Here is a 15,589-nt window from a genome sequence, read left to right as displayed (position 1 = left end):
TGATGTGGTAACCTTTTGGAGGGCAGTTCAGTAGTGTGACAGCAGTAGAATAAAGAAATAAAGGTTTCTTCCTTCCTTTTCTTTCCATGTGTACTTAATACATGTATGGTGCACAAATATCTTTTTTTTTAAACCTGAGTTGAAAGTTATAATATTAATGAAACATTTCTTAAGAACAAAATGGTATTATCTCCTGAATACCATAAGGAAGCAGTATTAAAGAGTTAGGCTTTTAGTATTATTGCCATCTTTTCTACCCTGTTACCCTTTTCTCTTCCCTGCCCTTATTCCTTAACTCTCCATGAGAAAGGCATCAACCTTTGGTCTTCAAAATAAGAATTAGTACAAAAGATTTTATGAGAAAAATGAATCCTGAAAGCATACATTATTGAGGATTTTTGCTTTTCTATACTACTAAAAATGCCTGCATTTTAAGTTTATCATTAAGGTGAGCTTTGGAAAAATTGTAGCCTAATGTCATCTTCTGATACAGTTGAAAAAGTGCAGGCCTTGGCATAACTGTCCCCAAAATATCTTAGCACACTTTTTTATTTTTCATTTTTTTATTTTTTTTTCTTTAAGAGAGAGATAGGCTCTCACTCTGTCACCCAGGTTGGGGTGCCGTGGTGTGTTCATAGCTCACTGCAGCCTTGAACTCCTAGGCTGTAGTCCTGTCACCTCAGCCTCTCAAATAGTTGGGACTACAGGTGTGCCACCATGCCTGGCTAAATTTTTTAAAAAATTTTGTAGAGATCGTTTCTCACTAGGTTGCCCAGACTGGTCTCAAGCTCTTGGCCTCAGGTGATCCTTCCACCTCAGACTCTCAAAGTGCTGGGAATGCAGACGTGAGCCACCGTGCCCGGCCAGCACACATTCTTGACATGGTGAGGACATCCTCCATACCATGTCCACTAAAAGTGCGAGTAGAAAAATCAGTTCCAGATGCCTCCAGCCCACTGTATTTGTGAAAAAAATCTTAGGTATCAGGGCTACTATTTTAATTTTGCCTTAAAACAAGCATTGGTCAGAATACATATGTTGTACCAAAGCATGTAGACTTGACTTCGCTTGTACATGTGACTGTTTTAAGAAAGCAGTGTCAAGGCCACAATTAGAAGCAGAAGACATTTAGGTTCTTTGCCTGCAGCCCCAATGTCTTTGGTACATCTGTGTCTTAAATCATAGTTGTAGTAATATTTGTGTTCATCACACAGCATCAAAAATTAGGTAAGTATGACAGGCAAGTGCCTATTGTGTTTTAGTGGCATTTCTTTTCAAAATGAATTCATGTCACACCCAAATGAATTGTTCTCTCAGGGAAACCAGTAGAGAAGGTTCTACCTGAGTTAACCTCCAGAGCATCCTCTGCCTATCTGCAGATTTGTTTTTCTCCTAATTTTTATAGCTTTTAATGTCTACCTAACGCTCCGAGTTTAGTCTGATTATTTAATGTGCAGAAATCATTAAAACCATTTTCTGCCTTACAGAAAACTAAATCGTTGGCTGTTACTAAAGAATAATTAAGATTTATACTTCATAGGTATGTAAGTATAAAATCGGTAATAAAAAGGCCAGGTGTAGTGGCTCACACCTGTAATCCCAGCGCTTTGGGAGGCCAAGGGTGGCGAATCACTTGAGTCCAGGAGTTTGAGACCAGTCTGGCCAACATGATAAAACCCCATCTCTACTAAAACTATAAAGCTTAGCCAGGTGTGGTGGTGCACACCTCTATTCCCAGCTACTAGGGAGGCTGAGGCATGAGAATCTCTTGAACCCGGGAGGCGGTGGTTGCAGTGAGCTGAGATTGTGCCACTGCACTCCAACCTGGGTGACTGAGTGAGACGCTTTAAAAAATAAAAATATAAAAAATAAAATCAGCAATAAAAGTTTTTGTGAGCCAGTGGCCAGAATGAATTTTCTTCCTGCTTCTTTATGATTAACCTACCCAAGAACCTACAGAGATAAAACTAAACTGCTTTTTAAAAAATAAAGTAACAAGTAATAGTTATGTTAAATATGTAATATTTATGCTACATATTACATATTATTTATGCTATATTAGTTATGCTAAATATTACATATTACTAAATATGCTAATAAGTAATAGTTATGCTAAAAATGTGTCAATTTAGTGTCAGCAACCTTTTTTTTTAAATAGATGTAATCAGGCATTAACCATACAGATTTTTGCACCTCAGTTAGAGTGTTCCTGCTTGTGTTGGTGTTCTATTATTGCATAACAAGTTACAATAAACTTACCGGCTTAAAATAATACCTGTTTGTTTTCTAACAGTTAAGTAGGTTAGAAGTCCTGGCATAGCATGGCCAGGTTCTGAACTCATGGACTCATAAGGCTGAAATCAAAGTATTGGCCAAGGCTGGGGACTCATGTGAAGCTTGGGGTCCTCTTCCAATCTCATGCGGTTGTTCACAGAATGTATTTCCTTGGGACTGTAGGACTGTGGCCCTTGTTTTCTTTCTAGCTGTCAGCCAAGAACCCCTGACAGCTCCCAGAGGCCATGTGCAGGGCCTTGCTATGTGTGGTCTCCATAAGCAGTTCACAACATGCATGTTTGCTTCTCTCAGGCCAGTAGTTGAATCTCTTTACTTCAAGTCTCTTCTTCCAGGAAGGCCTAATTTCTTTTAAGAGATTACCTGATGTATTTGCCCTCTCCAGGGTAGTTTGCCTTTTGATTAACTCAAATGCAACTGATTTGAAGTCTCATATATCTATAAAATGCCACCAATTTTGTCACATAATAGGACCTAATCATGGGAGTGACATCCATCATATTCACAGGCCAGATACCGTCAAGAGGGATTATATGGGGCGTGTACACCCGGGGCAGGAATATTGGGGCCATCTCAGAATTCTTCCTACCATGTTGCCACAAGTAAAAGGGTCTTCTCAAATATGCTCAACAGGTTCTAGGTTTTAATCTTTCATCAGTTTTTTTGAAAAATAATACCAAAATATTAACTGTTTGAGAAATAATTTTTCTTTAGATTTTGTGTCACCCTGAATTTTTTTTAGGTTATATAAAACAATTTTTTTTTCTTAAATTGGAAAAAATACTTTCCTAAATACTTACTGGATATTAAAATGTTCCAAAAATTATTTTAAGAAAATATATTGCCTAATACCACTGTAACTTAGCATAGTGAGTTGAGGGCTTAGCATATTTAGTAATCTAATTATATCCTCTTATAAGACAAAAATACCTTTGTTTTACGGAGTAATACAAAGGCAAGTCTGTAACTAGTTATTTTTCATTCTAAAATATATCATGGGTTAGATTTGTTATATTAGGTTGTACTGATGGCATATTGAGTAAAATTTAAAATGATTTGATTTCCTGGTCATAAATAAGCTGATTTGCACTATAATAAACAATGAATAAACAATAAGTGAACAATGATGTAGGAAGTATCCTGGTGAAAGCCATATTTACAATAAACTTGACACTTTTTGAATGCCATGTGAATATTATTTCATGACTATGAAGGATGAGAGTATGGTTTAATTAATTGTTGATCTACCAAATAACATCCACTGTACAGAAAAAAGACTAATTTCCTTTTTAAAAATCAATGCTTATGCTCAATTTTAATAAAATTTTAGTTATTGTTTGGTTTTTGAAAATATGCAAATATTAAAACATGACAAATAATGGTCAGCAGACCAGGTAAGAGACAGGATTTAATTTTCTAGCTCAAATAATTGGTTTTTGATTATAACCTTGACATCTGTATATTTGTGTATCTTTTCTGCACATCTCATCTACATTTTCTGAAAGTTCTGTTGTATTCCTTATTGCTAGTTATGGTTATCTACTTTGCTCTTATTTCCAGGGATGCTCTCAGACTTGTCCAGTTGAAACAGACAGGCAAGATTACCGAGTCCAGACCAACTCCAGCCCCTGCAGCCACTCCCACAGCACCTTCGCCCCTACAGACCACAGCTGGGCCATCTTATCCCCGGCCTATGATCCCACCAGTATCAACTCCTGGACAACCCAGTGCAGTGGTAATGTTCTCTAAGTGCATTTTTGTTTCTTTTTTTTTTGAGACAGAGTCTTGCACTGTCACCCAGGCTGGAGTGTAGTGGCGTGATCTCGGCTTACTGCAGCCTCCGCCTCCCAGGTTCAAGTAATTCTCCTGCCTCAGCTTCCCGAGTAGCTGGGATTATAGGCGCACACCACACGCCCACCTAATTTTTGTATTTTTAGTAGAGATGGGGTTTCACCATGTTGGCCAGGCTGATCTCAAACTCCTGACTTCAGGTGATCCACCCGCCTTGGCCTGCCAAAGTGCTGGGATTACAGGCGTGAGCCACCACGCCTGGCCTGGATTTTTATTTTTCAGATTTAAGTGAAAGAGAAAATAAGAACAATTACTGTGTGTTTTAAGAATAGATTTAAAACAGATTAGTTTTACTAATCTGTTTCAATAGTAACTCAGTGATAAAGAAAAAACAGTCCAAATGCTTTGTTTTACAGATTTCCTATCAGAAACCAAAATTTGTTTGTACGTTAACTTCCAAATAAATGTTAGAACTATAATTCAATTTAAAGTTACCACAGGTTCCACAACGTCAGTAACATATATATTCCCTACAATCTCATGTTTCGTGTCTTAAGTGTGATACTAATAATTAGTGGCTGACACTAGCTTCCTTTTGTGGATGTGTTCTACTTTTTAACTAGGGAATTGATAATCTCACTATAAAAAACTATATAGGTAGTCATTCTTTCCTTCTCAGGTGCATGCAGCATAACAGCCCCTTTTTGTTTTCAAATTCCTCCATTTTGTCTCTCTGCTGTGCCTTTCCTATTCAGGTTATTTACTTCCTATCAGAAGTGTAGGATAACCAAGTTTATTTAAAATCGAATGGGCACTTAAAAAAATAAAAAGCAAAATAAATAGATAAATCTGTACTCCTAGTGGAGAACTATATACCATGTGATACTTTAAGAGAGTTGAAAACAGTACAACTTTCATGGGAAACGGATTTTTAAATATCCATTAATGATTAATATACTGCATACTTGAATAACCTACTCTTTAAGGACATGCAGTTGGACAAGACACTATGTATATTGAGTGTATAGTCCACTCTTTGACTATATAAGGTATATTGACTATAAAATATGTATAGTTTGGTCATATGTCTTTAAAAAGTAGATTATTCAAGGCTGGGTGTGTTACCTTACACCTGTAATCCTAGCACTTTGAGAGTCTGAGGTGGGAGGATTGCCTGCACCCAGGCATTCAAAGACCAGCCTGGGCAACATAGTGAGACCTCATCTCTACAAAAATACTTAAAAATCCGCTGAATGTGGTAGCGTGTGCCTATAGTCCCAACTACTCAGGCAGCAGAGGTTGGGGAATCACTTGAGACTGGGAGGTTGAGGCTGTAGTGAGCTGTGTTCGTGCCACCGCACTCCAGCCTGGGGAATAAAGGAAGACCCTATCTCAAAAAAGAAAAAAAAAAAAAGTTATTCAAGTTAGGAAAGTAAACCTTACTTTCGAATTCTTATAGTGTGTAGAGAGTATTTATTCTACTTGACCAAGTACTTTGCTAACATAAAGTGTTTAATTTCTTAATGATATTTGTAAAAATGAAATCAGCCTCACTTTCATTTGCTTTGTATTATCTTGAAGTGATTGTAATGAAATTCCAAAATAGAGTGAAGGACGAGAAAGGAATTAGATATAATTTAAAGCCTATCATGCTTTTTTGAGCGGTCCAAGGAACAGAATGAAAAAACTACAGAGAAGTTACAGGGATATTTTATTATCTCATTCATACTTTCTATTATGAATCTCTAAGAAATAAGATCCTCATGTTATTTTTAAAAATTACAAATCCAAATAGAAATAATTAAATTGCCTGTTTAGAAGGTCTCTGAGCTTCTAATGTCCCTTGTGATTTCTTTGATCCATGAATTGTTTATAAGTGTGAATTTAATTTCAAAATATTTGAAGATGCTTCAGTTACCTTTCATGATTTCTAGTTTAACTCCACTGTGTTTAGAGAATGCACTTTGAGACACGCTTCATTTTTAGAACAATCTTCTCAAATTTATTGAGATTTATTTTATATTTATAATATGACCTGTCTTGGTGGATGTTCCATGTGTGCTTGAAAAGATGGTTCGACTAACAATTTTTTGACTTTACGATGGTGTAAAAGTGACACACATTCAGTAGAAAGCAGTGCATTTCCTTGCAATGCTGGGCAGCAGCAGCCCACCACAGCTGCCAGTTAGCCATGTGATCATCAGCGCAAACGACCACTACTTTGCAATGTAGTGTGTAGCCAGATGATTTTGCCCAACTGTAGGCTAATGTAAGTGTTCTGAGCACATTTATGGTAGGCTAGGCTAAGGCTAAGCTGTGATGTTCAGTAGGTTATGTGTATTAAATGCACTGTGACTTATGATACTTTCAACTTACGATGGGTTCATCAGAGTGTCACCCCATCAAAATTCAAAGGGCAACTATATATTAATAGTTTGTTGATTTATTGGCTGTTTTATTTCAGGGTTTTTTTGTTTGTTTTTTTGGTTTTTTTTTTTCCCCAAGACAGTCTTGCACTGTCGCCCAGGCTGGAGTGCAGTGGCGCGATCTTGGCTCAGTGCAACCTCTGCCTCCCCAGTTCAAGTGATTCTCCTGCCTCAGCCTCCTGAGTAGCTGGTATTACAGGCATGCGCCACCACACCTAGCTAATTTTTGTATTCTTAGTATAGATGGGGTTTCACCATGTTGGCCAAGCTGGTCTTGAACTCTTGACCTCGTGATCCGCCTGCCTCAGCCTCCCAAAGTAATCCTGAGGTTACAGGCATGAGCCACTGTGCCCAGCCCATTTCAGTTTTATTAAGTGATATTTGTAACAAAAGCTGCTTACAGATGGCATATGTCTGTGTCTCTCTTCTCACTTCTCCCTCTCTCTCTGTGTATGTATGTACACATATGTATATTGCTCCTTGTGTGTGTTTGGTGTGTGTGTATGTATGTATACACACACAAACCCACCTATGGAGGAATTATTATTTGGTAGGTTTCTTTTTTATCATCTTAAACATAGTAACATAAGATATCCCATTCACAATTGAAACATGAATTTTATTACTTTTTTCTGTAGTTACATACTATAAAACCAAAACATCCCAGTTTTTTTATATTCCTCCCTTATACTAAGAATTTTAGTAGTGCTTTTCTTGTATTAATCTTTAATTAATAAGTTAGGTCATCAAGAATGAATTTCGTTTATAAAGTTGCTTATTTTTTGTTTTTTTCTATTCCACTTGTGGTTTAATGGACAGGTTGCTATCTTTTTGTAGGGCACATTCACTGAAATCCCCGCCAGCAATATTCGAAGAGTTATTGCCAAAAGATTAACTGAATCTAAAAGTACTGTACCTCATGCTTATGCTACTGCTGACTGTGACCTTGGAGCTGTTTTAAAAGTTAGGCAAGATCTCGTCAAAGGTTAGTAAAATTGAATTTACTTAATACAAAACACATGCTCACTTAACTGTCATGAAATCGTTTATAAAATTACACAATGTAGCTTTTTAATTTCAATTTCTACTCTGGGTATATTTGTGCTAGAGAAAAAAAAAATTAGTAATGTTTTCCTTGAAAAAGTGAATTGGTTCCACAGTATTAAATAAACCACAGATGCCTTTATGCAGAATAAAGGTTTCTGTTCTACTTTGCTTTTATTTCCTCTTTGTCATATTTGAATAATGTACATTTAGTTAACATTCATTTAGCAGGCAGTTACTGCGTTCAATTCTCTGTTACATACTGAGGTTTAAAAATACAGGTTGAGCATCCCAAAACCAAAAATTCAAAGTGCTCCAACATGTGAAACTTTTTGAGTGCCAACATGAAGCTCAAAGGAAGTCCTCACTGTAGCTTTTCAGATTTGGGGATTTTTGGACTAGAGATGCCCAAACAGTAAATGTAGTATTACAAAATCTGAAAAATTTTGAAATCTGAAACACTTCTGGTTCCAAGTATTTTGGATAAGGGATATTGAAATCTAAAGTACTGTAATTTGGTTGGTTAGTTATTTTAAAAACAAAAGTGGTCTTAATGTTTTGGTGTGCTTTAGCATTTACATAGGTCAATTTTTTTGTAAGAACACATGAATGATTTGTGTAGACCAAATGGTTATTTTTTGTTTTGAATATTTTTTGGTATGGTATTTAAACAAAGCAGTCCTTAACATTTCATTAAGTTTAAAATCCAAAACTTTTAAGGGTGTTTTAGATTATAAATATCTTAGATATTCTTCTGTATGCAAATTTTGATTTTATATTTCTTGTTCAGAGGGCATTTGCAGATTATTAAATTTGTAATATTTCTTCCAAAAATCAATTATAAATAAGGTTGCTGAGAGACATACAGATTTTTTAGCATGAACTAATAGTTTTATTTCTTCATTTTTGACCTATATGGCCTTCATATTATTTTCTTGTCTTGTTACACTGACTAGGACCTCTGGTATAATGAATATAGATGGTAAAAGCAGATGTTTTTGCCTTGTTCTTGATCTTGGGGGAAAAGCATTCAGTCTTTTATGTTAGCTGTAGGTTTTTTGTAGAACATTATTTTCAGGTTGAAAGAATGTCCGTTCCTAGCTTGCAGAGAGTTTTAAACATGAATAGATGTTGAATTTTGTCAAATACTTTTTGTGCATCTTTTCAGATAACTTTTCCTTTTTCTGTCTGTTAATAAAGTGAATTACATTGGTTGATTTTCAAGTGTTGAATCAACTTTGTATTCCTCAAACAAAGCCCACTTAATGATTAACCTTCTCATATATTGTTTGATTCTGTATTCTAAAATTTTATTTAGAATCTTTACACCTATGCCCATGAGAAATGCTGACCTGTAGTTTTCTTTTCTGGAGACATTTTTTCGGATTTGTTATCTTATCTAGTGGAATGGGTTGGAAAACATTTCCTGCTCCTTTATTTTCTGGAAGAGTTTGGGTACAATTAGTATTATTTCTTTTTTAATTGTTTAGTAGCATTCACTAGTGAGTTTCTTTTTGGGAAGGTTTTTAATTATGAATTTTATTTTTAAAATGGATGCAGCTTTTGTTTTCTTGAATGCATTCTGGTAGTTTGTGTCTTTCAAGAAATTTGTTTGTCATCTAAGTCACCAGATTTATTGGCATAAAGTTATTCACCACATTACCTTATTATACTGTCGTTTTATCTGAAGTCATGTTTCTGTTTTTGATATTAGTAATTTGTATGTTTTACTCTCTAGATCACTCTGGCTAAAGGGTTATCAGTTCTGTTGATCTCAATCTTTTCAAAGAACCAGCATTTGGTTTTATTAACATACCTAGTATTTCTGTGATATTGATCTCATTGATTTATGTTCTTTATTTTTTTTTTTTTCTCTTTGCTTTCAGTTTACTTTGCTATTTTATTTCTAGTTTTTTAAGGTGAAAACTTGGATCATTTATTTGAGACCTTTATTTTTTAATATAAGCATATAATACTCTTGAATTATCTTTAAGCACTGCTTTAGCTGTATCCCACAGATGTTGATTTTTTTTTTTTTTCTTTTTTTCTTTTGAGACAGATTCTTGCTCTGTCACCCAGGCTGGAGTGCAGTGGTGCGATCTCACTTCACTTCAACCACCGCCTCCTGGATTCAAATGATTCTCTCACCTCAGTGCCTTGAGTAGCTAGGATTACAGGCACAAACCACCATGCCTGGCTAATTTTTTGTATTTTTACTAGAGACAGGGTTTCAGCATATTGGCCAAGCTGGTCTCAAACTCCTGGCCTCAAGTGATCCACCTACCTTGGCCTCCCTTAGTGCTGAAATTATAGGCGTGAGACACCACGCCTGGCATTATTTTTCCTTTTATTCAATTAAAAATGTTTTCTCATTTATTTCTTTTGTGATTTCTTTGATCAATGAGTTATTTATAATTGTGCACTTAATTTCAAATTATTTGAGGACTATTCATTTCTCTTTCTTTTATGATTTCTAGCTTAACTCCATTGTGTTTAGAGAACACACTTTATGTGATTTCAATTTTCTTAAATTTGTTGATATTTATTTTGTATTTATAGTATGGTCTATCTTGGTATGTGTTCTTGAAAAGAATTTTTTTATTTTTGCAAGGGAATGTTCTATAAATGTCAGGCCAAGCTGGTTAATAGTGTTGTTTATGTCTTTTGAGAGCAGTATTGATATTTCTCATTATAATTATTTATTTGTAGTTTCTCCTTTCAGCTCTGTCAGTTTTTGCTTCATGTATCCTGAAGATCTATTATTAGCCACATACACAGTTAGAAATTTTATGTTTTCTTGAACAGACCAGTCATGTCATGTCCTTATCTATTCCTTGTGATATTCCTTATCCTCAAGCCTTCTTTATCACATCTGTAGCCACTACAGATTTCTTTGACTTGTGTTTCTATAGTATATCTTTTTGCATCTTTTTACTTTTTAAATGTAAATATGTTTATTTAAATAGGTTTCTTGAAGGCAGCATGTAGTTGGTTCTTGCTATTTTATCCAATTCTTTAGTCTCTTAAGATGTTTAGACCACTCACATTTAATGGGATAGTTGGATTTAAATCTACCATTTTGTTCTTTCTTTGTGTTCTCTCTGTCCCACCTCTTTTATTCTTCTTTCCTTATCTTTTTGATTACTTACTTTGTTATCATTCCATTGTATTTCTTCATTTTATCTCCTTTTTTCTCTTCTTAACTGTCTTTGCAGTGGTTTTCTTAGGGTTTACAATGTACTTCTTTAATTTATCACAGCCTGACTTCAAATTGTATTACACCCCACTCCATGTTTAATATAAGAACCTCATAACTATATACTTGCATTTCCTGCCTCTCATATTTTGTACTGCTGTTGTCATGTTTTACTTCTATATGATATAAGCCCCAGAATACATGTTTAATGCCTTTTTTTGCTTTAGCAAATCAACTGTTTTGGAGTTTTAAAATGAGGAGAAAAGTGTCTTTTATATTTATCTGTACCTTTTTTCATTTCTTTGTGTAGAATTAAAGTGCTGTCTGCTATTATACTTCTTCTACCCAAAGAACTTCCTTTAATGCTTTTTATAGTACAGATTGACTGACAATAAATTTTCTGTTTTTGTCTGAAAAAGTCTATTTTGTCTTTCACATTTTTCCTTTTTAAAACAATTTTTAAAATTGTAGTTGGATATATAACATGAGTCTTCCATTTTCGGTGTACAGTTAGTTCATTGACGTTAAGTACATTTACATTGTTTACAACCATTACCACCATTCATCTACAGAACGTTTTTCATCCTACAAAATGGAAACTCTGTATACTCTTCATTCCTCTTTCCCACCACTCCTGACAACCACCATTCTTCTTTCTGTTCCTATAAATTTGATGATTCTAAGTATTAGAATAATAACTAATAATAACATCATATTAGTGGGATCATATGGTATTGTCCTTTTGTGACTGGCTTATTCCACTTGGCATTATGTCGTCAGGGTTCATGCATGTTGCAAAATGTATCAAAATTTCCTTTTTAAGGCTGAACAATATTCCATTTTATGTATATACCCTACTTTGTTAATTCATGTGTTAATGGATAAATACATTAGGTTGTTTTTACCTTTTGACTATTGTGAATAATACTGCTACAAACATGGCTGTACAAATATTTCTTTGTGTCTCTGTTTTCAAATATTTTAGGTATATCCCCAGAAGTGGAATTACTGGATCATATGATAATTCTATTTTTAATTTTTTAAAGAGCTACCATACCGTTTTCCTTAGTGACTGTGCCATTTTGCATTCCCACTAATGGCGCACCAATGGATCAGGCGTGATGGCTCATCCCTGTAATCCTAGCACTTTGGGAGGCTGAGGCGGGAGGATCACTTGAGGACAGGGGTTCAAGACCCACCTGGGAAACAGAACAAAACCCTATCTCTACAAAAATATTGAAAAGCTAGTCAGGCAGATGGCATATGCCTGTAGTCCCAGCTATTTGGGAGGCTGAGGTGGGAGGATTGCTTGAGCCCAGGAGTTGGAAGTTACAGTGAGCTATAATTGCGCCACTTCACTCTAGCCTGGCTGACAGAGCAAGACCTGTCTCAGAAACAAAAATGAAGTGCACAAAGGTTGAAATTTCTCCACATTTTTGCCAATACTTGTTGTTTTCTGTTTTTTTTTTTTTTTTTTTTTTTGATAGTAGTCACCCTAATGGATATATCTTCATCATTTTTAAGAATTATTTTTGCTGGATATAGATTTTTGAGTTAATAGGGTTTTTGTTTCAGTTCTTTAAATAAAGATACTATTTCATTATTTTCTGTCTTAGAATGCCTGCTGCCATTCTTAATATTTGTTCCCTTGTATATGATGTTTTCCCCCTATCTGGTTGCTTTCAAGATTTTCTCCATTACCAATTTGGCTATTGTATGCCTAGATTTTTTTTTTTTTCTATTGTATTTATTCTGTTTGGGTTTCTCTCAGATTCTTAGATGTATGGTTTGTTGTCTTTCTTTAACTGTGAAAATTTTCCAGTTATTTTTAATATCTTCTGTTTCATGTGGTTTCTCTTTGGGGCTCCAATTTTAAATGTTAGACTTTTTGAATTGTCCAAAGCTCTTAAATGCTCTATTCTTTTTGTTCATTCTTTTTTCTCTTTATGTTTCATATTGGATAATTTTTGTTTACCTAGCTTCAAGTTCACTGATTTACTTTCCTAGTTGTGTCTGCAAAGCTTAGCAAAATATATATATTTTTTATCTTGGTTAGCATGGATTTTCCCCTCTGGATTTCCAACTGAATGTTTTTTTTTAGTTTCTATTTCTCTGCTGCTAGTCCCCATCTGTTTGTGCATGTTGTACCATACTCTGCCCTCTTCACTCCTGTACTCTGACAGTGGGTATTTACTTCCTGTGTTTGTCTCTCCTCTGAGTGGATTATCACTCTTTGGCATTCAGTTCACCTGTTTGCTTTGTAACCTCAGCTCCCTAATGGGTTCAAGAAAAGTTATGATTTTGTAATTTATCCTGCTTTTTCTTTCACCCTGTCAGGATGGGAGCAGCTTTCTTTTGTAACTTTCTACATCCAAGGTGAAAGCAGGACGTTTTTCAGTTTGTATACAGATCTTCAGGATTTCATATAAAGACAACTTGAGAGCTTTTAAAAGTTCAAGGAACTAAATGGAAAGCTATATTAGAGAAAGTGATAAATCTCTAAAAAATGAACCCTGGAAACACTCCTGTAGTTCTCAGATCATACTTGCTTAGTCATGATATAGAGGTTAATGTGGAAATCACTTTCCTGTTTTCTTACTCTAGTAATGCAGAAAATAGCAATATTTCAGAGGAGATGTGGATTAGTTTATTATCTTTGCATGGTCTGGTTTTGGTACACCCTTGTAATTAGGAATTTTCTTAAAAATCTTTACACCCCACATTGTCTTCACTCCTCTTTCTCATATAAAGTTACAATATATAACATTCTATATGCATGCTTCACACTTTGCTTTTCTGTCTTGACAATGTGTAAATGAGAATGTTTGATATTACCTTACAATCTATTGTCTACTCAGTAAATGTAACAATATCTCCTTTCAATATGTTTGGAAAATCTCCATTATAAAGAGTTAAAAATAAAGAATTCAAAGAGAAACCTACTTTACACATGTTAAATTTGAGATGCATGTCAGGGATGCAAGTAGAAATTTTTTGTGAGAAGTTGGATATACACGTCTGAAGCTTCAGTATCTCAGAATTAGAGGTAGAATTTGGAAGAGTCATCATTATATAAATGGTATCAAAACCTTGGAATTGGAACTGGAACTTCCAGGCTGGGGAGATGCCAACATTGAGAGGAAAGGAATAAAAATGAGTGAGTGGGCAGAAAGTGAAAGAAAACCAGGAGAGTATAGTGACATAGGTAGGGGCCAGTAAAAGAATATGTTTCGTTTAACTCAAGAATGTTCCTAAATGTGGGAGTATGCTGAATACAGAATTTTAAATGAGGACCGTGGACTTAGGTGGTAGGTTTTGGGGTCTTTAGCTGGCAGATAGTTTTAGAAGTCTTCACTGTGAATACCTGTGGGTAAGTAGATAAAGTGAGGAGAAGGCTGAGAGAGCCATGAACGGTAAGCAGAGTAAGTTCATGAGCTGTTACATTTGAATTTGTACAGACCAAATGTTTTCTATGTGGTTATCATTAAAAGCCTCTAAGCACTGTAAGTCCATTGATATCTCTATTCCTAAAGGGAATATAAGCAAAAATGTTTATATATTTCTGGAATTCTGAATTAGAGGAGCTTTGATACTTTGCAGCTGACAGTTACTGTGACGGTTTGACAGTATTTAGGTTTATGGTAATTCATCTAATCCCTTTATGAAGTCTCTAGGATGCCTTTGGAATGAGTTGTTATTTATGCAAAATTCCATGATACTTTAGTAATAGGATAGGTTTTTTGCCACATACCATTGACTAGATTTTGATCTTAAAGTCTTTTTCTATAAGCTCTTGCAAGAAAAAATCAAGTGTTGTTTACATTTTCCAACACTGTTATACCCAGTGGCAAATGCAAAGACATAAACAAATACTTTAGTTATGATCAGCTCTGTAGGAAGTGGGAGGACCCTAGCTTTATCTTAAAATCATTATGTATACTGCAAAGAAATTGATTCAAATGCATTCACCATAAAAGTATGGACAGAGAACCTCATTTTATTCATCACACTAGGACCTAGGCCAGCATTGCTTCTTTGTCTTTTGTTATATCCTGTTTTGTTAAGTTAAAAAGCAGTTAAATTTGTTTTCACCTACACCCTGTTAGTAAGAAAAAATTTTTTGAACACTCTCTCATATATGTATATATAACTGTTTATATAAAGTACCTACATGTATCACTGTTCTAGTATAATCAATATATTATAAATCATACAGAGAATAAGGGCATTTGAAAAGAACGAGGAAGAAAATGAATCATCTTATAAACTTCCTGACTGCACACACCACAGAGAGACCATTTGTCTTTTTCGAGGCATAGGAGTTAGTTATTTTTTTTCTGATTATGCTTGTAATATGTCCTTCAGGTTCTTGTGTATGATATCTAAGCAGTTTAAAAAATTGATAACCAAAGCCCAGAAATAAACTTACATTCATGGTTAATAATATTTATCCAGGACCTCACGTAAGTTTTTCTAATCATGGGAACCTTATTGACTAAGCAAACAAAAGCCTGTAATTTTTTTATCATTGTTTGTCAGTACATTCCATAATTTACAAGTTTGAAGTTGTAATGGTCAATGTTAAAGTTATATTAGGAATACTAATTTGACTAAGCCATTTTTCTTTCAGATGACATTAAAGTATCAGTAAATGATTTTATCATCAAGGCAGCAGCTGTTACCCTTAAAGTAAGTAGCAGACTTCAAATGATTTTGTCTTCTAAAGTAGTTTCATGTCATGGAATTTTTACAATGACAAATAGAACTCTTATTTTTAAATCACAAAAATTTTATAATTGTCTAGCTAAAATATCCTATCATTTGATCTCTCATTTTTCTA

The 15,589-nt window shown here is 34.7% G+C and overlaps 1 protein-coding gene across 2 annotated transcripts in view; it reads left to right on the top strand.

Annotated features, from left to right (window-relative positions):
- The window catches only part of PDHX (pyruvate dehydrogenase complex component X), a 74,083-nt gene that overhangs the window by 44,017 nt on the left and 14,477 nt on the right, over window positions 1–15,589 (top strand). For both annotated transcript variants that reach the window (XM_023185496.3, XM_023185497.2), the window contains exons 6-8: window positions 3,853–4,027; window positions 7,347–7,494; window positions 15,380–15,438. In XM_023185496.3, coding sequence (XP_023041264.2) covers window positions 3,853–4,027; window positions 7,347–7,494; window positions 15,380–15,438 — 382 coding nt within the window. The remainder of the gene's footprint in view (window positions 1–3,852; window positions 4,028–7,346; window positions 7,495–15,379; window positions 15,439–15,589) is intronic.

Source organism: Piliocolobus tephrosceles, chromosome 13 (assembly GCF_002776525.5).
Source record: "Piliocolobus tephrosceles isolate RC106 chromosome 13, ASM277652v3, whole genome shotgun sequence".
Classification (NCBI taxonomy): Eukaryota; Metazoa; Chordata; class Mammalia; order Primates; family Cercopithecidae; genus Piliocolobus; species Piliocolobus tephrosceles.
This window is presented reverse-complemented; position numbering and strand designations above follow the sequence as displayed.